We start from the raw sequence: 22,036 nt of genomic DNA on the forward strand, positions 1-22,036 counted from the left end.
GGAGCTGGTATACAAGTCCCCCCCCCCCTGGTAACTCATGACAAAGACAGGACTCGACCAAACATATAGGGTGAAACTACTTTACCTTTGCTTTACTGTTCACACACTTCAATCCACATGTTTTGGTCAATTCCTCTTTGTCATGAGTTACCAGGGGGGGGGGACTTGTACACCAGCTCCAAAAAATAATATCGATAGCATTAACACCTTTTGCCTTTTACATTTTGATCACAGTTTGATCATCATTTTTGTATGTGTAACAAAGTGGTAAATAGTGCAACACATGACTTTATAAACACTGAAGATGTCGGATAAACCGTCTGGATTAAAAGCTCCTTCAAAGCTCTCAAAACCAGCTGTCCACTCCAAACAAGGTGAGGTTTCTTTATATATAATCATTATTTTTGATTATGTATATAAGTGAAACTGGTCTGTATGTTCAAGTTTCAAAGCAATATTCTCTTTCGTCGTATGAGCTGTTCTTCCGGACTATATGTTTGGGCATGATGTCATCAGCCACTCGACAGTCTTGCCATCCAGGGCCTTCAGTCCAAGCGCTCCATGTGGTGGATGATGGATTGGACAGTCATGGACGATATGATCTACTGTCTGGTCTGTGGCGCCACACTCGCATCCCGGTGAGGGAGCCAGGCCCCATCTGCACATGTCTGAACGAAAGCGACCGACGCCGGTTCGTAGGCGGTTAAGCCGGACCCACGCAAGTCTTGCGAGGGACATTCCCGGAGGGTGGGGATCGACGTCGGGTAGGAAATCACGGAGTCGGGAGGTGTTGTTTCGGCACTCCATGTTCCATGTGTAATTGTGTAGTTCATCCAGTGTGCCGCACTTATTCCAAGGTCTTCAACGTTGTTCAGAAGCTGTCGTGCGGCGGGCACAAATGGACGTCTTGATTTCAGTCGCTGCTGTCCTGCAGGTAGGCGCTGAAGTGTACTGTGGAGGAGGTGGCCGGGGCCCAGCGCACGACAAACAAGGGAAATCATGGCTCCTTTACGGCGAAGCTCAGCAGGTTGGATGCCTGCAAGGATGGGAAGGCAGTCCGTTGGAGTGGGACGCAGGCATCCAGTCACAGTGCGTAGTGCGTCATTGATGGCGGTGTCAATGTGGCGGGTGTGAGAGCTGCGGCACCACACTGGTGCGCAGTACTCAGCGGTAGAATGGACGAGGGCCAAGGTAGCTGTGCGAAGGGTTTTCGCATCAGCTCCCCAGCCGGAACCCGCCAGCCGCCTCAAAAGTGCAACGCGCACACCGCACAGATAGTTTTTTGCGCAGTGACTCCAGGTGTGGTCGGTACGTGAGTGACCTGTCCAGGGTTACGCCAAGGTAGGTAGGTTCGGCGCAGTAGGGGAGGTGTTTGTCATCGGTGGTAATGTTGATCTCACGTTTTGCTTCCTTGTTGTTTAGATGAAAGGCCGCCGACACTGTCTTTGCCTTGCTGAGCTGTAGCTTCCATTTCTGGAGATATGTTGATATAGTTGACATGTCCTGGCTTAGGTTCCTCTCCATTGACTGCCAATCTCCGGCTGGATGCAGGAGAGCCAGATCGTCTGCGTAAGCATACTTCCTGGAGATGGTGTCAGGCAGGTCATAGATGTAAGTGTTAAACAGGAGGGGAGCCAGGACAGAGCCCTGTGGGACGCCGTTCCTGAGTCGACGTAGTCTACTTCGTCGGCCGCTACCGGTGGAAAGGGTAACTGCGGTTTTGCACAAGTTCCATAATCATATGGACCATGTGCCTGTCAGGAAGGAGACGGAGTAGTTTGGAGGTAAGGCCGCTGTGCCATACAGTGTCGTAGGCAGCCGTGAGATCGACAAACACGGCGCCAGCCTTCTTTTTTGCCGAGAAGCTGTCCTCGATGTCTTGGGTCATCAGAGTGACCTGGTCTACGGTTGATCTTCCGTGGCGAAAGCCGGCTTGTTCCCGAGGGAGCTGAGGGTCTATTATCGGTTCGACACGGGCGTAGATAAGTCTCTGGAGTATCTTGAAGGGGATACAGAGCAGAGAGATGGGGCGGTAGCTCTTCGGATCCCCTGGGGGCTTCTTCGGCTTTGGGACTGCAACCACTAGGGCTCTTCTCCAGATTCTTGGGATGCGCAGGTGACGCAAGCAGCAGGAAAGGAAGTCTTTTAACCAGGACCTCATAGAGAGGGCAGCTTGGAGTATTAGTTCCGGGCATAGGTGGTCAAGGCCCGGGGATTTGCCTGGCTTTAGGTGCTGGAGGGCGGAGGCAAATTCTTCTGGGGTAAACTCACCAGAGATGTTGCCCTCGACAGGTGTTGGGACCTTCCAGAGGTCCGTCATTTCCTTGTGGACGGACTTGTCTGATTCACAGTCTCTCGTTCTGTGCACTCCATTTTTCACAAGTTGTGAGGCGATGGCATTTGCTGAAATGGGGCATTGGCGACGAGAGGCACGTGATCTGCCAGTGAGGTTGTTCAGTGTACTCCATGTTGCTGTGCGGCTGGAGTGCGTGAAGTCGATTGAGTCGATGGCTTCTGTCCAGCGCTTCTTCCTCTTTGAATCCAATCTTGCCAGCAGGGCTGTTGCTGAGTTGGTGGTGGCGGTGCCCTGGGGGAACGGAGGAAGTCGCGGTAGAGCCTGTCGCACTCCACATCCCGGCAAGGTATGTAGTTTTTCCGTTGACCTCGCGGATGGAGTCTTTTGCCGCAGATATGATTGCATCACAGAAGTCTTGGTAGACTTCATCCACTTTGATGGTGTGTGGGGATGGGAGGTACTGCGTAGCTTCGTTTGTGAGGAAGCTGTAGTATTCCCAATCGGCCTTTCTGAAGTTCCATCGCTTGACAGGCTTGCTCGAAATAGGTGTGGCAAGCAAGCAAGGGGGCCGTAGCACTGCTACAAAAAACAATATTGTAGCAGTGCTAGTTGGTGAAAATTAATAAATATATATATTATATATCATATTTTAAAGCAATGTAATATGTGACATGTAAAACACTAAAAGATACAATGGATTTTGCTAAAAAAAGTTTCAGTTAGAAAGAAGATTTGAGGCCAGTTTTGTAAAACGCTAAGGCTCTTATTGGTACCAAAGCGGTGTAAATGTAAATTTTCAATATAGGACTATTCAAAAACCAAATAAGAGGACAAAAATTTCAATTGGTTTTGTGATGATTTCTTTGCATCTTTAAAATGTTAAAAAATAAAAGATATCTGAGAGGTGAGGCCTTTCAATTTTCTTAATATGTGTTAAATGACTCACCAGTAAATTTAACATTTTATTTGAAGAGTTTCTAAATGGGATATTATGAAATATATAATTTTTAAACCTGATGATGAAGAAGATTACTTGATCAATGTTCTTGGTGTGAAAAAAACTTAAGTTCTTTGAGAACAAAACAAACTAAAACAAATGAAAACTTAACCAAACTGCTCAAAATGCAATGCCCAAATCAGTTCACAGACCATCATCTCATATTGGAATAAAACCAAGTAACCATGCTTCAAGGAGGATACCTCACAGCCCACCATTGATGTAACATGGTCCTCATGAATTGGCTAAATGAAAACTGCTTGGACTTACAGCGTCATACAAAACAACAACACTAACTTAACTTTTTAATAAATTTGGGGAACTGTGTTGCTAACATTGTAACATTTTGTTCCAGTTTCCAGCAAAGCTTCTTCAAGTGCAGCAACTTCACCTCCAGTTAACCCAGCTTCTGAAAATGATAATTTTGTAATCGGTAACAAATTACCTACTTTTTACTATTATATTGCTCATTTTATTATCTATTGCTGTGATCCACACTTCTGTTTTTATATTCTGTTTCAAATTAGTACTGTAACACTTTACTTATTGTATACATGCGTTTAACATTTCATATAACTTCAATATCATCTTGCACTGGACCCATTAGCTAATATTGCTATACCGGTATGGTTAGAACTGCAAGCATTACATTGATGATTGGCAAATCTCCAGTAAGATTCTTGTGCAAAAACAATTTTCAACCTTGTTGTGATGATCAATTTGTCTATATGTTTCATCTAGGTGACAGAGTTTTAGTCAGTGGTTCAAAACCTGGCCGAGTTCTTTTTCTTGGTGAGACTCAGTTTGCCCCGGGACAGTGGGCTGGAGTTGTGCTAGACAGCCCCGTCGGGAAGAATGACGGCTCAGTGGCTGGTGTTCGGTACTTTCAGGTAAACTCTTGATGAAGTACGGTAGACAACTGCAAAATCTCCTTTCAACTTACATCTATTTGTTTAAAAATAATTTTTCTAATATAACTGACTGACGTGACATTGTTTTCACAATTCTGTTTATCTGCAACGAAGTTGTTTTCTTGCAGCAGCCAACCATTGTTTAGTTTGTCATCACTTGTGTATGAAGGGTTCAATGAACTTTGTTTATGTTTCAGTGTGAACCATTGCGAGGTGTGTTCGCGAGACCGGCCAAGCTCACCAGAGCTGGTGATGATGAACCTAGCAACGGAATGAAGCCTCCAGGTTAGTTGTCAAGCACAGGTTTGCGCTGTTGGATATATGTTCACTGTACAGGTTTTAAGTGAAGTTACAAACATATATATAATCAGTTAATCAATTTCATAACTCACCGCTGATGTTTGTCTATTGCTCAATAGAGCCGAAGGTCCCATCAACCAAGCCAAGCAGCGTGAAACCGAAGATGGGAACAGCAGGGAAGACAAGCAAGTCAGCCCCACTGACTGAAGCTAACTTAAAGGCGGCCGGAATTGGAGGAGGGGAACGTACCAAGACATCAGGTAGCTGGCTGTCTTTGTCCCCTGATTCCCGCAGCACATCGCGATCTTTGCACGAGCTTGACTTTTTCTTCGGAAGCTAATTAGCTTAAACTGCAATTGACGCTTTTTGTTGCTATTCTATTTGTGCACGGTTCACCTTGCAAACTATGAATACAGTTTATCGTCTCGTTTCTGAAGTTGCGCCAATCAATCACGTATCATCTTTCAAGGTCTACGAAGCCCCGCATCGTCCATACGGAGTTTGAAGCTGGGGGGAACACCTCGCTTGGCTAGCCGCAGCAAGCCCACCACTATAGCCGATATTAAAGTAGGAGACCGGGTGGTCGTTGGAGAAACCAAAGTTGGTAAGATTTAATAGATTGTTCGATTACGACTGTTTCTCCAGTAACTAAATTTTATCCAGCCAGCTCCGTCATCCTTGCAGGAATCTCATAGATTTTTACATTAAAACCAATGGTTTGTTTCAAACCTAGGTACTGCCCGTTTTGTTGGAGAAACCGATTTTGCTAAGGGATGCTGGGTTGGAGTTGAACTGGATGAGCCCCAAGGGAAGAACAATGGCTCTGTGGGCGGAAAAAAGTAGGTTCTTACTGGTGTTTGTATCACTTAAGTTGAAAATATCTTTCATTTTTAGCTTTGTACTTTTAAGATGTAGGCTGTAACTCAGGATACAGAAGGAATTCAGTGAAAAATTCACTGCTGTGTAGTTTTTGTCTATTTTCTGTGTTGACTCTGTTTATAGTTGCTACCTTTGGCGTTGCCGGAGCTGGATGCAGCAAGCTCGATGTTATGGGCTACCGTGTAAATGACACCCTAGCGCTTTGATGTATTCATTTTGTGAACCATGAAGGTTTTCGTTTACCATGCTATTACTTCCATCTTGACCAAGAAACAAATTCGTTCTCATATGGCCGTGTCGTAGTGGTCAGCACACCTTCGTATCGTTTTTATCCTTGTTAGAAGATTTTGATAATACAATTCCTTTCAGGTACTTCACCTGCCCGCCAAGTCACGGATTATTTGCGCTCATTCATAAAGTCAGCAAGGTTGGCTTCCCATCTACCACCCCGGGTGAGTGGCCGATTGATTTGTAACTTTATTTTTTAGCGATGTAAATTGCTTCAAATTATGCCATCTTGATTTTTTGTCTATTAGCATTAGCATTTTATATAGAATTAGCATTTTATATTTTGCATTGGTCTGGTGATACTTTCAAATTTAATTGTTTTATCTCTGCATGTTGCGAGATAACGTCCTTGTGTTTCGGGTATGCTAAACCACATCAGAAATGCAGTGTGACACGGGTTTGTGAAAAAAGTAAATAAAGCCTCTAATAATAAGATTCGAATCAAAAACGGCACAAAATGGTTTCAAGAGGCTGGTAATGTGTGTACATCCAAAACATCTGCACGAGCGCTGCTATAGTATTAGTGGTGTATGTTCGATAATAATTAATTGATTGTTATTAGTCATGAATCCTTGAAGTGCCTCAATTTGATGCTCAAAGTTTTTGCAGTGTTCGAGAACTGTGTTAAGAATCCATTACAACATGTCTGATGTATGATAAATCTTGTGGTTCTGCATAATTATTAGAGTAGATAATCGGTGCCAAATTTCAAACATCACAAACTCTTTTCCTTTAGGTCGCGCGAAACCAACGAAGACAACATCCACTGTAAAGAAGCAGACCACCGGGGGCGTGCGTTCCCCCGGCAGCTCGGCCGCGTCTATCAGCAGCATGAGTTCAATATCCAGCATCAACAAGGCAGGAGCAGGAAAGGTGATGGTTGCATGATAAATTTTCTTGCCATGGCAACCCCGCGTTTTCTGATGACTCCATTTGTTTGTTTGTTTTTCTTCTGAAAAAAGGTATATTATCAAAACCTACAAAATGAAATCCTCTGCTCAATGGCTCATATGTCTACGGCAATAAAGTCAACTTGGTTGAACGAACCCAGTCTTCACCTTAAAGTAACTTTTCTCCGCCGCATCAAGTACATCTGATGTTACAGCATTCGTAGTGTCGTACTTTGTAATACATCAAGTATATACAATCATATTGAATAGAACATTGTCGTTTTTCTTTTAACTTCTACATAATACTCTGTGATACCTGATTAACAATGAGTGACTAAAATTTCTGTCGCTCAGATCCGCAGTGAAGTGTCCTCCAGGTACAAGCAGAAGACAACGGCTATGGGTGTGCACGCTCTTCAAGAAGCTCTCCAGGAGAAGCAGCAGCATGTGGAATCATTGATAGCGGAGAGGGACATGGAACGGAGTGAGATGATAGAGGCGAACATTTCTGCCGCCGAGAAGCAAGCACAGCTGGCACAAGCCCAAGAAGCACACCGGACTGTAAGTTATGCAAATATGCGCTCATTCGTTTCTTACGTAATTCCATTGTCGAAAGTTAAAATTAAGTGACTTTCTTTTCACTTTCAACTTTTCTTTATAGTGTAACATGATACCGTCCAGAGGCAGTAAAAATACAAGTTCATGCTAGTCACCGTTTAGTCATGTTGTCGCAGTAATTACATCGGTTTAATTTTCTAAATTGTTTCTCGTTTTCGTTGTTTTCAATTTGTTGTTTAATTTGTTGCGATTTTTCAAATTGCTGTTTACCCGATGATGTTTTGACTTTTCTCTTCCAACAGTACATAGACGAGAAGGAACAACAGTTGGACGCTCTTCGTGCCCTTGTGGAAGAGGCCGACCAGGAAAAGGTGAAGTTATACCAGGATCTGGAAGAAGAGAAGAGGAAAGTTGAAGACTTACAGTTCCAGCTGGAAGAAGGGATGATATGCAAGGATGATCTTGAGGTAACCACTTATGTTTGCACACTATTTTTAAATGAAGAATCAACGTAACAATTGTATACGTTAGGACGCTTTGATTGTTTCATGAACAATGATCAGTTTCTTTTCTAACCAGCACAATGCAGCGATTGTTCGGGCGAGTCATCACGAATATCTACTTGCAATGTAGTTCCTGATGTTTCTTTGAAAGTTTCCATTCTTGAGAAAGAATTAACGAATGTGATGAGCTACTAAGTTGCTTCTGATCATCATTGCGATGTTCATCACAATTTGAATTGTTTCATTTCTGTACTCCTTTTTGACAAATCTTTTATCTATAACTTGAAGCATGGCATGGGTTTTGTGCTAATCATCATTCGTTTTACCCTTTAACATCACCATGACAACAATCGCCTTGGCAACACTTAACAACTAACTGATTGGCGGAACAGTCTGAACTGTCACGGTTGAGTGAGAGATCGAAGGAGCTAGAGAGCAGTCTTCACATCGAACGGGAAAAGTCGACGAACCTCCAGACGAGCTTGGAAAACACGAGGGTAAATTGATGATGACATTTGCTCATTGATGCTGCCAGCTGATGAAGACGAATGTAAACTCTCCGATTAATTTTGTTTTGCGTGAATATCCGCATTCCAATACTGTGATGGCTGTCCAAATATAACACGGTATTGTTTATTTTCTATGCAAATCTATCGTTGAATGACATTGATAAACAATAACATACAATGCATTACCGTCATGTTTTGTTACATGATTGCATCAAGTTTTTGTTTTTTTGTTTGTTTTCAACTGCTGGCTACTGCAACGTCTGTGCATGCAACTTACACTTTGCACGAAGGTGGTCATGCAACGAAATATCTACGATGCTAATCTACTATTTGATCACCCACATTTACAGATTTTACTTGCGCTACAAACATGTGAATTGTGACTACAGGTGACATTGCAGCATATCTTAAATGTGCGAATGTTAGCAGTGTTGTCTTTTTAGTGTCATGCCATGTGATTGCAATTTCTGCTGATCATTGTGATCGATAAAAAGCGCTAACGCCATTACCCGCTGTCTGATAGTGATCTTCAGAAATCCTCTTCTCTAATATTTTGACATAAAGTAACAACATAAGCTATTTGGCGCATCAATAAAAAGTGGACTTGAGCTATTGTCTTTTGTGCGCACTGAAGCGTGTGACTCTGATAGTTTGTGACGTGTTCAGTTATTTTCCTTCAGGCTTTGACGGTCGGCGATAAATCTGAGCTCGCTGATATGCAGCAAGAGCAAGATCTTGCTAGGAGGAAGATAGAGGAGCTGACTAAACAACTGGATGCTGCAAGAAGCACGACTCAGCAGGTACAACGTACGGTATACGCACGAAAGTTCCATCTAATCAGCTCGTTGTGCAAAAGGATCTAGCTAAACCACGCGCTGCTTGACGCTTGAATGAATTTCCAAGATCTACATGTAAGCCTTCCAACTACTGGCTCATTCATATTTCATTGTGAAAGAGCTAATAAGGGTGGCCTTTGTTGGGCTTTTTTCAGAGGCACAGTTCTAAAGCAATTCATCAGCAACGGCTGAGATGGAGTTTTTTTAGTTTCACACTCATAAATTCTTTGCGAGTTTTCTTTAACGTAATTTTATATTTTCACTGCAAGTTAAAGTAGAGGCTGCTGATTTCATGTATGGTGACGTGTGAAACACGTTTTTGATGTGATGTTTGTTACGTCATGTGTAATTAGAGAATCGCGAACAAACGTCAATGACACTAAATTTATTGCTGCTTGCCAGGATGAAAGTGGCTCGCAGGTTTTGGAAGAGCAGCTTCTGGAGGCAAGATCAGCCATACAAGAACACAAGGATGCTGTAGAAAATTTGCAAAAGGCAATAAAGTCAATGGACGAAGAGAAAAATCAACTTCAATCTCGTTTGGAAGAGCTGGTACGAATGATGCGAGCGTTGTGGCCTTTCAAACCATGGAAACTGAACGAAGTTGCCATCATAACAAACCTTCCATGTACTTGCATGATGCGAACTAGACTTATATGTTCACCGAAATGTTTCTAACTAGTGCTTTTTTGAAACTATGAAATCAGTAAGCAAAGTAACAAGACGTTTTTACAATAAAGGTTTCAAGTTTCTTTAACTACCTTTTTCATTTTTTACATATTTTTCTGAAGGAAACTGTTGCGTCGAAGTCCTCATCATATGAAGAGGAATCATCCACTCTGAGGATGAAGGTGGTAGAGTTGAAAGAGAAGTTGAAGATGCTTGAAGTGAAGGTGGGTGATAAACTTAGTGGTGGAGGAGTGTAATCTCCTCCTTCAAGGACACATCATGTCATTGAGGCCAATATCTAAAAAAATTATTTGCATTGCACATTGACTCCATCTTTATAGTTCCACTGCAAGAATGACTTATTGTCGTTGTAATAGATCAAAATTGCAGTAATGATTGTCGAATATTTACTGTAAAACAATTTCAGTCAATTGCTATCAAGAAAATCAGTGAAGTATCTTCTGACAGGTGTCAAACTCACATTAATGCTTGATCTGAACGACTCGGTTATGAACGACGATATGCCATGTTATCAAACAAATATATTTTAACGCGTGTCAGTTCAAGCCTATCCAGCTAAAATCGATTGGAATCTGCTGGGTCATCTCCAGTTAAGTTTCAAGTGAAATCAATCTATTTAAATAAGCTTAGCAGGAGATGATGTAGCAGATCGAAATCGATCTTTTTGCTATATGAAAATAAATTATTTTTATTCCGTCATTTACTACAGATATAAGAGCAATAGAGAGATTTGTTGTGTTAGCGAACTGCACCTTTAGTAGTTATATTAAAAATAAAACACAATCTAACGTTGTGTGACCTGATTAAGTTTTTTCAATAGTGTTTGTTGTAATACGCCGTTAGTATTCCAAACTCATTTTATTCTCATTATAGTCTCAGGAAGTGTCAAGTGATAATTCGAAGCTTCGTGGAGAAATCAGTGACATCCTCCAAACATCCGGGGATGCTGACTCCCAGGTGAAGACGCTGACTGATGCCTTGCGATCCAAAGACGAGTGAGTTTGCGATACTTCATTTGCTTTCTAACGAGACGATGTTGGAACCCTTTTGAGATTTGTTGAAGTTGCATCTGTTGTCACAACATGGTCCAATGCAGTTACATATACAACACATTGCACAGTTGAAAGCTTAAGACAACACACTCGTTGAGTCACCTGCTCCTACTTTGGCACGTCACTAAGTGGCCTGCCAAGACACAGCCGCGAGCCCTCGATCGCTCAATCTTATAGGAACTGTCGCACCTCAGATCACGGAAAGTTATGAAGCAATTTCTGGATCGCAGCTATCTACAGCAGCACAGGCATCACGTTTAGTGGCGGTAGATCAAGGATTCATTAGCCGATGTTGTGATTGATTTATGTTTTATTTCAGCATGATCCTGAGCCTTCAGTCGGCGATTGACCAACATGTCGTATCAATAGAAAAAGTGAAGGTTTGTTATGTTTTATTGGTTTATATATGCACACATTTGCATGGCTTTGTCTCTTTGTTAAAACTAAACATCTCGACAATAGTTCTGTCTTGCCGGCAACTCTTTCTTACTGCTTGACTCGCTAGTTTGGAGTGAAATTGTTGTTAAAACCAGCTGCAGGTATGGTGGGTCATGTTGGTTCAGTCGCAAGTTGTTTAGGACAACATGCATCGAACTGAGCTATCTCGTTGTGCAGTAGATATCAATGTATTCTTTGCTCTAACCGCGCTTCTTGTACTAAATGCAAACACTTCCTCACAGCTTGAACAAGAAACTGAAAAGAAGAGGTTTTCTTCCCTTTTGGAAGAAGCAAAAACTCTAGGCGAAAAAGTCTCTGATCTTGAAGAAAATAATCACTTTTTGGAGGAAGAGCTCTCCGTTGCTAGGCAACACGATAAAGAAAAAGAAGAAGCAGCTGAAGAGAGGCTGAAAAAGTTGGAAGAGGGAAAAGTTGAAGCTGAATCGAGATGCAAAGATTTGCAGGAACAGATTTCTTCGTTGAAACAAATCAGAGTGGAAGTAAGTGACTCTTCATCATTTTTAGAGTATGCTGGCACTTCTGTTGGAGTAAGCTTAGATGCCCACTGTATGAGGGTGTCCACTCCGCCGAACCACCCCTGAATTGTAGGTAGACAGTAAAACGGTAAAGTTTTAATTGTTTGCACGAACACCAATAACACACTGCGCAGGATTCCCTTCACCTGCCCTGCAATCTGGTGAAGCTGCAGCCATGTAGCTTCAATGTTACATCCCACACAGCAAATCAACCATCTTTTACGTTGATTTAACGTCTCCAGACATTGAATCAGTGTAAAAGACGGTTGCTTTGCTGTTTGGGATGAACCTTGTTCAATCTTCCAGCGTGCTCTTGCTGCGATGTGGAATCAATAACTTTTCACTGGAAGCCAGAGACTGTCCACCTCGCTCGCCCGTTGTCGCCAAATTAAAATGCGTCTTTTCTAATTCTAACTAACTTTGTTGAAGGGAAACACTTTTATGACATCACTCACAAATTGTGCTGTTCATGTCATGGCGTCATGACATCAGCAACTCCTGGAACCATCTGACGAAATTTTTATAATAAAGCGAGCAATATTTTCAAATCTTTTTTGTCGTCTCTGATTGAAATGTCGCACTTTCATGTTTACATTTAATTTGACTTGATGACCAATGATCATCGATGTGGTTTAAACAGAAGCCTTTAACGAATTATTGTTGCCACGTCAAGCCACTTGTGCTGGAGCCCGGCTTTAATGCAATTAATGAACTTTCATTAAGGTCCAGGCATTACGGCTTATTAGGATAACATTACGAATAATTCCCATAAAGCTTTGCGTTGATATGGCCGAACGCTCAGACGATCTGATGGTCTGTTACCATATCAGTGTACGATCTTGTGTATTGCTTGTTTGGTGGGTTTCTGTAAGTAGTATTCTTATTATTGTAGGTATGTGTATTTTTAATTAGAAGGTAATTCATTGTAGGAGTATTTACCATAGTAAAGTGCTGAGGTGCAACGCCTTTTGCAATGGACACAGCGCTATATGAGACCAAGCGTTATTATAGGTCCTGAGAAAGTCTTGTCTGAATCGTGAGCTTCATATAGAGACCCCAGCAGCGCCTGGGGTTACCAGTGTGCATGTTGTTATAATACTTTCTTGCTGTGCAGCTTGAAGAGAAACAAGCTTCCGCTGCCAATAAGTTTAAAGCGGAATTTGAGGAAATAGAAAAGCGAAAATCCGAGGCGGAAAACTTAAAGCAAAGCAGCGAAGACCAGGTATCCAGTTAGTTTCCATAGTTACCCAGATATCACATAAACACACAGTTGTTAAAAGATTTTTTAAATTCTTCTAAAGTTTAGTATCATCACTGATTAGTTAATGAAAAGCATTATCCCACATTGGCGTATCGCCTTAGTTATGGTTGTTGTGATATTAAAACGTCCATCTTTATATTTTGAAGTATAATGATGGACATTAGACATGTTGGTGTTTAGTAAAGCTACGACGTAATTCTAACTGCGCATATCATTTAAAAGATGTTGGTTGGCAGCTACTGGATGTTGGCAGTCCCCCTTGAATTTGTAGTGCTGTATTACTAAGTCGCAATTGACATTCTATGTGTGATGCTGCATTGAGCTTTGTAAGTAAATCTGTTTGTAAGTAAACTTTTATTATTTGTGTAAGATTGTACGCTTGAGTGAGCAGCTAGCATCTCTCCATCAATCACACAACGAGGCGCGGCAGACAATCGAGAAAATGTCAATGAAGAGCGGAGAAGCCACCCAAGAATTATTGGAACAAGTGTGAGTGCATCGGTTATGCAAAGATATGACACATATTTGCGATGACATACTTACGCTAGTGTTGGATGTATAATCGTCCTACCATTTTTTCATTATGATGTCCTCAGAACGGAAAGTGTTCTGTTGTTTCTAGTATGAAGTTGCTCAAGACGGGTGGTTTGTTGCAACAAACGAACCGTGGTGGCTTACGACATTCGCAATGGAAGATATTGTATCGCTGCCCAAGATCATAAGGATACTTGGACAAAATCACCAGCCGTTAAATCGGTTTATTTTGAAAATTGTTTTCATAGACGCGACTCTCAATCCAACAACGCCAGCCTTCGATCAGACATTGATGATCTCAAAAAGAAGCTATCCAGCGCTACAGACGAGAAGAATTACGCGCAGAAGGTTTGTTGCATCATATGCGGTGACGTGCATCGGCCATCATTTAGCCACCACCAGTTGGCTCGCGAGGATTGGTTGTTTAACTGCTGTCTGAAAGGTTCTATGGTTTCACGCCAAACACGAGTAGTGCGCATTTGAAAAAGAACTGAAGACGAATTCGTCTTCATGATAAGCATTAGAGTTGCCACTTTATTAGTTTGATTTTAGCAATTACTGTACCAGCACTGGCCTCACTTAGACCAGCTGCAGCCCCTCGACCATCGCATGTATCTAGTGTGGGCCCATCGATGGCACTCACTACTGGCATGATGCGATGATGACGATATTGATGACGCGATTTGTAACCGGCATCGCTCATCCATGGCGTCATCATCATATGCTAACTACAGAAAATGAAACCACGATTGCGACATGACAAGACTTCTCGCCACGCGAGCTAGCGTGTAATTTCACTCTGTAGCTTTCATATTTAGCCTTTTATTGATGGAGCATTGGTAGAGTTTACTTGATTGTTTCACGAACTTGATGCTGCTGCCTGGCACCGCAGAGTGTGGCATTGCTCACGATTAGTAGGACGACATTCAATTTGTTAACAAACTTTTCTTGGAGAAGTCTTTCACACGTGATCTTGCTTGTAGATTGTCAACTCTCGTGGTGTCAGGTAGATTGTTTGCTGTGGTTGTTTGTCGTGAAGCGCCGTGCTTGCGTTGTAGAGTGTCGGGCTTGTGAAGGTCGTGATCGTTGCCATGGTGACGATGATGACGTTTACATCTTCACCGAACCGTAGCCAACTTAGCTTGCATGACGTTGCCGTGGTTTGGTAACAATCGTAGTCGTGTCGTCTGCTAACCGCGATCATGTGTTTGTCGATGTGTGTTCGTGCCTCGTTCGTTGGTATGATGATAGAACACGGAAGAGCTTCAAGTCCGACTTCTCCGAGAAGAGGAGGAACGGAAGGTGATGTCGGAGGAGCTGCAACGAACCAAGACAGAGATAGAAGAGTTGAACAAGGTGAGCTCCTGTTACATCGATTGATCTATGCAAACAAATGTGTGTGAATGTTTTATTTGATATGGTGGTTATGGTTTGCCTTCATTTCGCAACTTTGCTTTAGGTTTTGTTACAACTTTACGGTGCACTAATTGCCCAGTCATGCTGTAGTTAAATGTGTTTGTTAGATAAGTCACATATTCTGCAAAAAATGTTCTGTTTACCAAAAATTGCAAAACTTTTGCCAATAATTTAATATTTAGTAGTAATCGCTGTTTTCACTTGAATAATGGATGCGTGTGCTTCTTTGTGTGTCAAAGAGAAATAAATGGACGTCTGCTTGTTAGTTGGTGAATGAATGCGAAGTCTGGACCTTGCTAGTTTTTGATGTCGTGTTTCATTGGTGTGTACTTTCAATCCTCAGTCAATGGAAGAATTCAAAAATATCTCGGAAGCTTCTGAAAAACTTAAACTTGAGCTACAAGGAAAAATCGAGAAAATCACTTTAGTCCACAAAGAAGAGAAAAAGAAAAAAGACGAAGAGTTGGATCTCATTTGCGTCCAACTGCAGGAATCTGAAGCCAGTTTGAAAGAGACGTCATCTTCAAATGTGAGGCTACAAGCTGCTCTTGATGACGCTCAATGCAATATTGAAAAGGCGCAGAGCGATCTTGAAAAACTTAATCGTGACGTTATTGAAGAGAGAGAAGCTGCTCAAAAGTCTTCCTCATCCACGGAGAGTGAGATCTTGGAACTTCGTCGGCAGATCGAAGATGAAAGAGAAAAGCGGCAAGCACGTGAAAAAGACTTCGAAGAAATCTTGAGAGGAAGTAAAGAGAAGGAGAAAAGATTAAAGAACGAGGCGGAAGTCGCCCGGAATGAGGTGGTCGAGTTTAAGAAGAACCTTCAACAATTGGAAAGCAAACTAGAATTAAAATCCAAGCTGATTGATGAACAAAAGTTGATTATGGAAGATTTGAAAGACAACCAAGAAAGCTCCGGATCAGAGAAAATTGCTTTGGAAAGTGAGAAGCTGCTCTTGCAGAGCGAAATCTCGGAGAAAGATGAAGTTTGTCGAAACCTGTCTTCAAGACTGGATGCAACTGCACGGGATTATGAGAGCATGAACATCACTTGTCAAAAGCTCAAGGAGCAGTTGGGATTACTCACCAATGAGTGCGCACAGTTGAAGGATGTAGAGAAGGAAAGTCTATTGAGAATCAAAGCAGTCTCATCCAAATTCGAATCAAACCTTGAAGAGCTGGCGACGGCAAACGAGCAAAACACAAAACTAAGCGAGCAGGTTCACGATCAGTTGATCCTATTGGAGGAAAACAACGACGCGCTTCATCGTTGTGAAATGGAGCGTGACCGACTTAAGGCCATAAATCACGAAGCGGAAGAAGTCACAAAACAGGACGCCTCGTTGAAGGAGAAGCTCTCCGAAGACCTCCGCTGCTCGATGGCGACTTTGGACGAAACGACACAGGCAAGGATAGCATGGTGGCAGCGGTGTTGGGCGTAGTGTGGTATAACGTGTTTGGAAAAAGAGTGGTTGTCCACGACACTGTGTGTTTCATGAAGCATGAGTTTATTATGTCATTGTCAAACATTTTGCTACTATCAGCTCGTTGCAATTTTAACGTTTTGTGCATTGTATTGAAACGCCTCTTCAAGGAACAAATATTGTTTAAAATAAATACGTTTGTAAACGTATCGGTTTTAGTTTGATCAGTGACATGAAGATGTATGAACTTAGTAAAATGTACGAAACGTAAGCAGCTAGTGCAACCATTGGTTGTAATGGTTGATTCTGTATCGTATCTTGGGACGAGCATTGTTAAAGTTCAAATTAACGCAAATTATTTGCTTTTCATTCGTTGCACCTCGTCCTCTCGTAGCAGGGGAAGTACTTGTTTGTTGTTTTCCACTGACACCACAGCAAACACTGTCAGCTGCTTTTCCCTTTTCGTTGTCACTTGTATAAACCATCACCATCTGGTAAACTGCTTTGGAGTTCTGTGCAAACATGATTTAAAGTTCGTGGTTGCAATCTTACCATGCAACTCTTCCAAATTGCAATCATTCCATGGCAAGTGTTTCAGTGTTGTGATGATGCCAGTTTTTGTTTGGTTTACGTTGTAATTGCGGTGTTTTTCTACCATTTGAAAAATGTTTTTAAATACTTTTATTCTTTGTTGATCATTTCATCGGTTGGTACTACTTTACTTTACCGGATGTCATAGCTGTAAGTTCAATTATTCCTACGAGCGTGCTCTTCTCACAACTTATATTAATTCTTGCAAAAATTTCAAGCTCCGAGGACTTTAGATTAGGTGACTTAACAACGTTGTATGTTGTTGCAGAGGGCTGCCTCCTTGCGGTCGTCATTGGATGAGAGTGAATCCGCTCGAAGCGTTGCTGAGGCATCGCTAGCTGCCATTGAAAGTAACCATGCAGAAGTCGTTCAAAAGCTTGCTCAAGTTAATAGCGAACTTGCAGAGAAGAACAAGGTAAGAAGTGCAGTAATGACCTGGTTGTGATGTCATTTGATTGACAAAACATGTTTCGCACTGAAAAGATTTTACAAAGCTCGGTCTTTGTTATTGCAATCTTGCGGCAGTACTTTAAAGCAGAGATGAGAAGCCACGAAAATATTTAGCTTTCCGATTCGAATCTACCAATCCCACGGCTCTCTGGCTTCAGGTGTAAATATTGAAAAAGCATCTCCTGTTCTTAGAAATGTTTTATAGCATTTGAAATAGGAAGACGAAGCATTTCATCTATGATTGCTGCTTCACAAGAAACATAGTAAAATTTTCACTCGAGTAAATTTGCGTGACTACATGTATCTCCGGGTCATCAGGTGTGGTTCAAATTCCTGCGAAGCATCAGAATTATGCTTCAGAAGAGGCTTTCAAAGTCCGAGAATACATTTTACACATGGTGAAAATATGGAATTTTACACTTTTTACTGTAGCTTTCGCTACTGAGATATTGTTTCTTTGCCTGAAAGTGACTTTATATAATTGGTAAATATTGATAAAAATGCAAAATATAACAACTTAATTTGATATTTTTTTGTTTCCATTTCTAAATTGTTTTTCTAGCGTGGTTTGGAAATTTGTAGCATTTTCAAACTTTGTTGCCGACTACAAAATAATATTCCGTTTTAGATTTTGGAAGAAGCGATGGTTGAAAAATCTGAACTGGAAGAAAAAGTTAAAGGTTTAGGTTCGAACCTCACGTCTGTCGGTGATGACGTTGAAACTCTGCGCAATGAAAACTCTGCGCTGAAAGAAAATGTCAACAAGCTTCAAGAAAGGCTCAGTTTGAAAGGAAAGGAAGTGAATGAATTGTCACGTGATCTGGAAATAAGGAAGAACGAGATGGGGTGTTCGACAGAGAAGGTTAGCAGTCGATGTTGATGAGTGTTTGAATTCATTTGTTGCAAGTTTACTTTGTTTGGACCCGATCCTCTGCCCTAAACCAACTGCACCCCCAATGTACAGTATTGGCATGACGTCACAAAGGTCGATTGTAGTGTGAATGCGTGATTAATGAACGATTGAAACTTAATTGAGAAAGAGACAAAAGTTTTAAGTTTGCTTAACATTTTGTTTTTTTGATATTTTTGTAGTAACACTCTGTTATACATTCTGACCTATGTCTCAATCACATCCATTGTCGCCTCATAATATCTCCTTGTTTTCAGATATCACAACTAGAACAGGAAGTGATCGCTCTACGCGACAAGTTGGAACAATCTCAGGCGGATGGAGAGGAGAGGAGCCATCGGGCTGTTGAAAGCGAGAACGCGCGTCGCAATGTCGAGACAGAAAAAAAGACGCTGGAGGAAAAGCTTTCTAGCCTCCTCGCTCTACATGGGGATGCGGAACAGGTGGGTGGACATTCACCATCAATGCAGTGATCTGCATATCTCAGCTTCATGTTTTTCTTCTGTTATGATCTGTTTCCTCGGTTTGTGGCAAATGAAACAAGTCTACAGTGCAAACATGACCGACATAGCCGAGTGGTGAGAGCTCTGGTACGGCACGCGAAAGGACGTCAGTTCGACACCACTCACAAGCATGCGGTATTGTCTTTGGGAAGACACTTAAAGGCATGCCTGAAGATGGACATGAAGACTGGATGATTTCAATCGAGAAAGCTGAATTCTTCGAATTTTGATTGACGCTTCATTTGAGTTTTACGTAAAAGACAGAACAGAATGATGAATAGTTTTAATATCACTGATGAAAGAGTTTTCTTGTCAGAATTTATTTTCAAATAAAAAATTTTTTTTGAAGAAATCTTTCGAACATTTGGACAAGATTCAAACCCTCGAGAAGATGAATAGCAAGTTGTCCTCCGATCTCGGAGTGCAGCAGGAAGCAAACACGAAGATGCAAAATCGTCTTGATGAGAGCACAAGGTATGTATGACCGTTAGCAAACTTGTTGACTAAATAATGAGAAAGTTGTTCAGAAGAAAAGTGATCTGTGAAGGTGAACGTAACTTTTCACAGCCTTCTTGGCAAGAATTGCATCATTTGAAGTCTTAAAAAGAGTCTTGCTCAGTTTTACATCACTGGATTTTACCAAAGTTATTCCAGCATGGGTTTTGCGTTCAATGACGTTTAATTAAATTTGAAAAACTTTTGCAGGAAAGCAGATGAACTTTCCAGTAAAGTTGAGACGATGGCGTCATCCATAAACTCTCTCCAAGAGGATAAGATCAATTTGGAGTCGTCGATGAAGACTTTGAAAACCAGCATGGAGGAGCTAGAACACGAGAAATCCAATTTGCAAGAGTTACTATCTAAAAAGTCTGAAGAATGCTCAGAATTAGAAAAGGTGAGATGTGACTTGTAACTTAGTAGCGTGCAAACGTTCCTCGTTCTCTGTTTTTTGGTCTTTAAACAATCCTGTCACATCATCACCCCACGTGGTGTTGGTAGAAGAATGTTATTAGGTTTGTCAGAAAATTTGCATGATTCGTGCAACTTCTTCATTATCGTTTCATTCACTGTTTGTCACTCACTATTTTAATTTTTTCTTTAGCAATGCCGCCATTTGGCGGCCACCAAAAGCGAACTTGAATCCGTAACATCCCAACTGAGTGGCGCCAATGACAAAGTAGAATCGCTCAACCAAAAAATCATAAAACTCACCGAGGAAAAAAATTCATCAGATACAATCATTAGCGAAAAGACGAGTTCTATCAAGAAACTCGATGAAGAACTTTTAGATCTGAAACAAACACTCACTGCCAGCAGTGAAGACAATCATAGAGTTGTTGAGGAATTGAGTAAGTTCAAAACTGAAATTGCAGCTGCCAAGCAAGATTTAACGCAAAATCTGGAGCTGGTGAAATCTAAAAACGAAATTTTGACACAAGATCTATCAAAGAATTCAGAAGAAGTTGATAAGTTAAATCTGACAATCGTTGAACTGACCCAATCCTATGAGGCGACCAGCGCCAAGTTAGCGCGGAGTGAAACCGACAACGAAAGGTTAACCACACAAATTCATTCTGATAAGGAAAGTTTAGGCTCTGAGCTTGAATATCTGACGAAAGAGAAGCAGGATCTGTCCGCAAGATGTGATGACCTCTGCCAGCAAGTGCAGCTTTTAACTGACCAAGTCCAGAAGGAAAAAGCTTCATGTTGTGACGTCACAAACCGTCTTGACAAACTGAACGAGTCGCACTCAGAGCTGTCAGCCAGGCTCGCCGCGAGTGAAACTAAATGCGACGCTTTCTGTAAGGCCAACGACGAATTAAATAAAGAAAAAACAACTTTACATGAACGACTTTCTGATTTCGAAACCAAACAAAACGATGTGAACCAGAAGGTTATTTTGTTGGAAACAGAAAATGAAGCAATGGAATCGATGTTAAACGCATTTAAATCTGAAAACGAAAACTTATTATCGAGTAAAGCTGACGTAACTGCCACTTATAATGCCACAGTTGAAGAACTAGAAACTGCCAAAGCCGCATTAAACGAGTTGGAACTAGTTGTTGCTAGCCTCAAATCAGAAGGAGCCGACGTAAATGAAAAGCTGGTCAAAACAGAAGCCGGCCTGGAAGAAGTTCGTGTCAGGCTTTCCACAAGTGAGAGAAACCTGAGCGATGCAGTTGATGGACTCGCTGCTCTTCAGAAGGAAAATGACTCGATTCGTGCCTCACTTGAAGAGGCAGAATCTTCTAAGCGATCCTTGCAGACTTCCTTGCAAGAAAAAGATGAAAGGTATTCATTTATTTATAAATAACTGTAAATATCACAAAAGCACTGCTTTGATAATTTTACAGCATTATAGCTGCTTCAGGCGTGGACGCTTTTTGTTTAGTGTATTTTTGTTTACCATTAAACGAACAACTTTGTTGTCGTTGTATTGACCAATCCCTAAAACCAGGCTATGGATGTATTGTTCTCACTATACTGGTTATGTGTACACTTATGCAACACTCACACTATGCTCTGGGCTCAGCAGTTATCTCTACTCACTAGAGGTCAATAGTTCAGAACTTTGTATTTTTAAATGTTATAAGGTGCAGAGAACTAATAAATGAACTTAACTATGGCTGGTTTTTTTCTCATTCAGGATATCGGAATTACTTGAAGCAAGTGGCAAAGATAAGGGCCAGCTGAACAGAAGAGTGGAGGACTTGATCAAGCAACTTGACCAGGTAAGGTCATCATTGGGATGCTTGCTGTTAGAGGTATGTCGAAGGTTGACAAACAATCTCTTAAGAAAGCTTGATCACCGTCCGCTATTCTGCTACTGGGTATCATACGTTCTTGACCTCGAACGACTTTCTGACGTGCTAGGGCATCGTAGGCTATACACATTGTAGCTGGTACTATAAATGTCTTCTTGGGCAGTGGGACGGTCTAGGATGAAAAAAATCAGCAGTTTGTTAGATAAACAATGCTGACTGCATTTTTATTATAGGTGCAAGCCGAAAAGAATGAAGTATCAAACCAACTGATAGGGCAAATCGAAAAGTATAAATCTGAGGTGGAAACCCTGCTGACATCATCGTCGAAGGTGAGCTATCGATGACGTTGTTAGGCAACATTAGCATGCTCCGAGGAGCTACGATGATCTTTTGACTGTATTCAAAGCCTTGATTTGGGCACCACAACCGCACAGCGCCCCTTCGTTTGCGGAAGGTTTGCATTGTTTCTCGTGCTAGGATTTCGATTAGCAGACAAC

The 22,036-nt window shown here is 41.6% G+C and overlaps 1 protein-coding gene across 5 annotated transcripts in view; it reads left to right on the plus strand.

Moving 5' to 3' along the window:
• Positions 1-243: 243 nt before the first annotated feature.
• Positions 244-22,036, plus strand: part of LOC145772096 (uncharacterized) — a 31,700-nt gene continuing 9,907 nt past the window's right edge. For 4 of the 5 annotated variants that reach the window (XM_082583922.1, XM_082583923.1, XM_082583924.1 and 1 more), the window contains exons 1-30: positions 244-374; positions 3,649-3,726; positions 4,035-4,183; positions 4,402-4,489; positions 4,624-4,764; positions 4,974-5,108; positions 5,238-5,343; positions 5,753-5,835; positions 6,408-6,544; positions 6,916-7,122; positions 7,422-7,586; positions 8,015-8,119; positions 8,812-8,931; positions 9,370-9,519; positions 9,759-9,860; positions 10,531-10,652; positions 11,029-11,089; positions 11,390-11,647; positions 12,798-12,905; positions 13,315-13,433; positions 13,727-13,826; positions 14,730-14,834; positions 17,180-17,326; positions 17,990-18,223; positions 18,529-18,714; positions 19,124-19,248; positions 19,480-19,669; positions 19,877-21,066; positions 21,422-21,506; positions 21,773-21,868. In XM_082583922.1, the coding sequence (XP_082440048.1) occupies positions 305-374; positions 3,649-3,726; positions 4,035-4,183; positions 4,402-4,489; positions 4,624-4,764; positions 4,974-5,108; positions 5,238-5,343; positions 5,753-5,835; positions 6,408-6,544; positions 6,916-7,122; positions 7,422-7,586; positions 8,015-8,119; positions 8,812-8,931; positions 9,370-9,519; positions 9,759-9,860; positions 10,531-10,652; positions 11,029-11,089; positions 11,390-11,647; positions 12,798-12,905; positions 13,315-13,433; positions 13,727-13,826; positions 14,730-14,834; positions 17,180-17,326; positions 17,990-18,223; positions 18,529-18,714; positions 19,124-19,248; positions 19,480-19,669; positions 19,877-21,066; positions 21,422-21,506; positions 21,773-21,868 (4,962 nt within the window). In that variant the 5' untranslated portion in view covers positions 244-304. The remainder of the gene's footprint in view (positions 375-3,648; positions 3,727-4,034; positions 4,184-4,401; positions 4,490-4,623; positions 4,765-4,973; positions 5,109-5,237; positions 5,344-5,752; positions 5,836-6,407; positions 6,545-6,915; positions 7,123-7,421; positions 7,587-8,014; positions 8,120-8,811; positions 8,932-9,369; positions 9,520-9,758; positions 9,861-10,530; positions 10,653-11,028; positions 11,090-11,389; positions 11,648-12,797; positions 12,906-13,314; positions 13,434-13,726; positions 13,827-14,729; positions 14,835-17,179; positions 17,327-17,989; positions 18,224-18,528; positions 18,715-19,123; positions 19,249-19,479; positions 19,670-19,876; positions 21,067-21,421; positions 21,507-21,772; positions 21,869-22,036) is intronic. The other variant, XM_082583925.1, reaches the window with a different exon arrangement.

Source organism: Aplidium turbinatum, chromosome 6, assembly GCF_918807975.1.
Source record: "Aplidium turbinatum chromosome 6, kaAplTurb1.1, whole genome shotgun sequence".
NCBI lineage: Eukaryota > Metazoa > Chordata > Ascidiacea > Aplousobranchia > Polyclinidae > Aplidium > Aplidium turbinatum.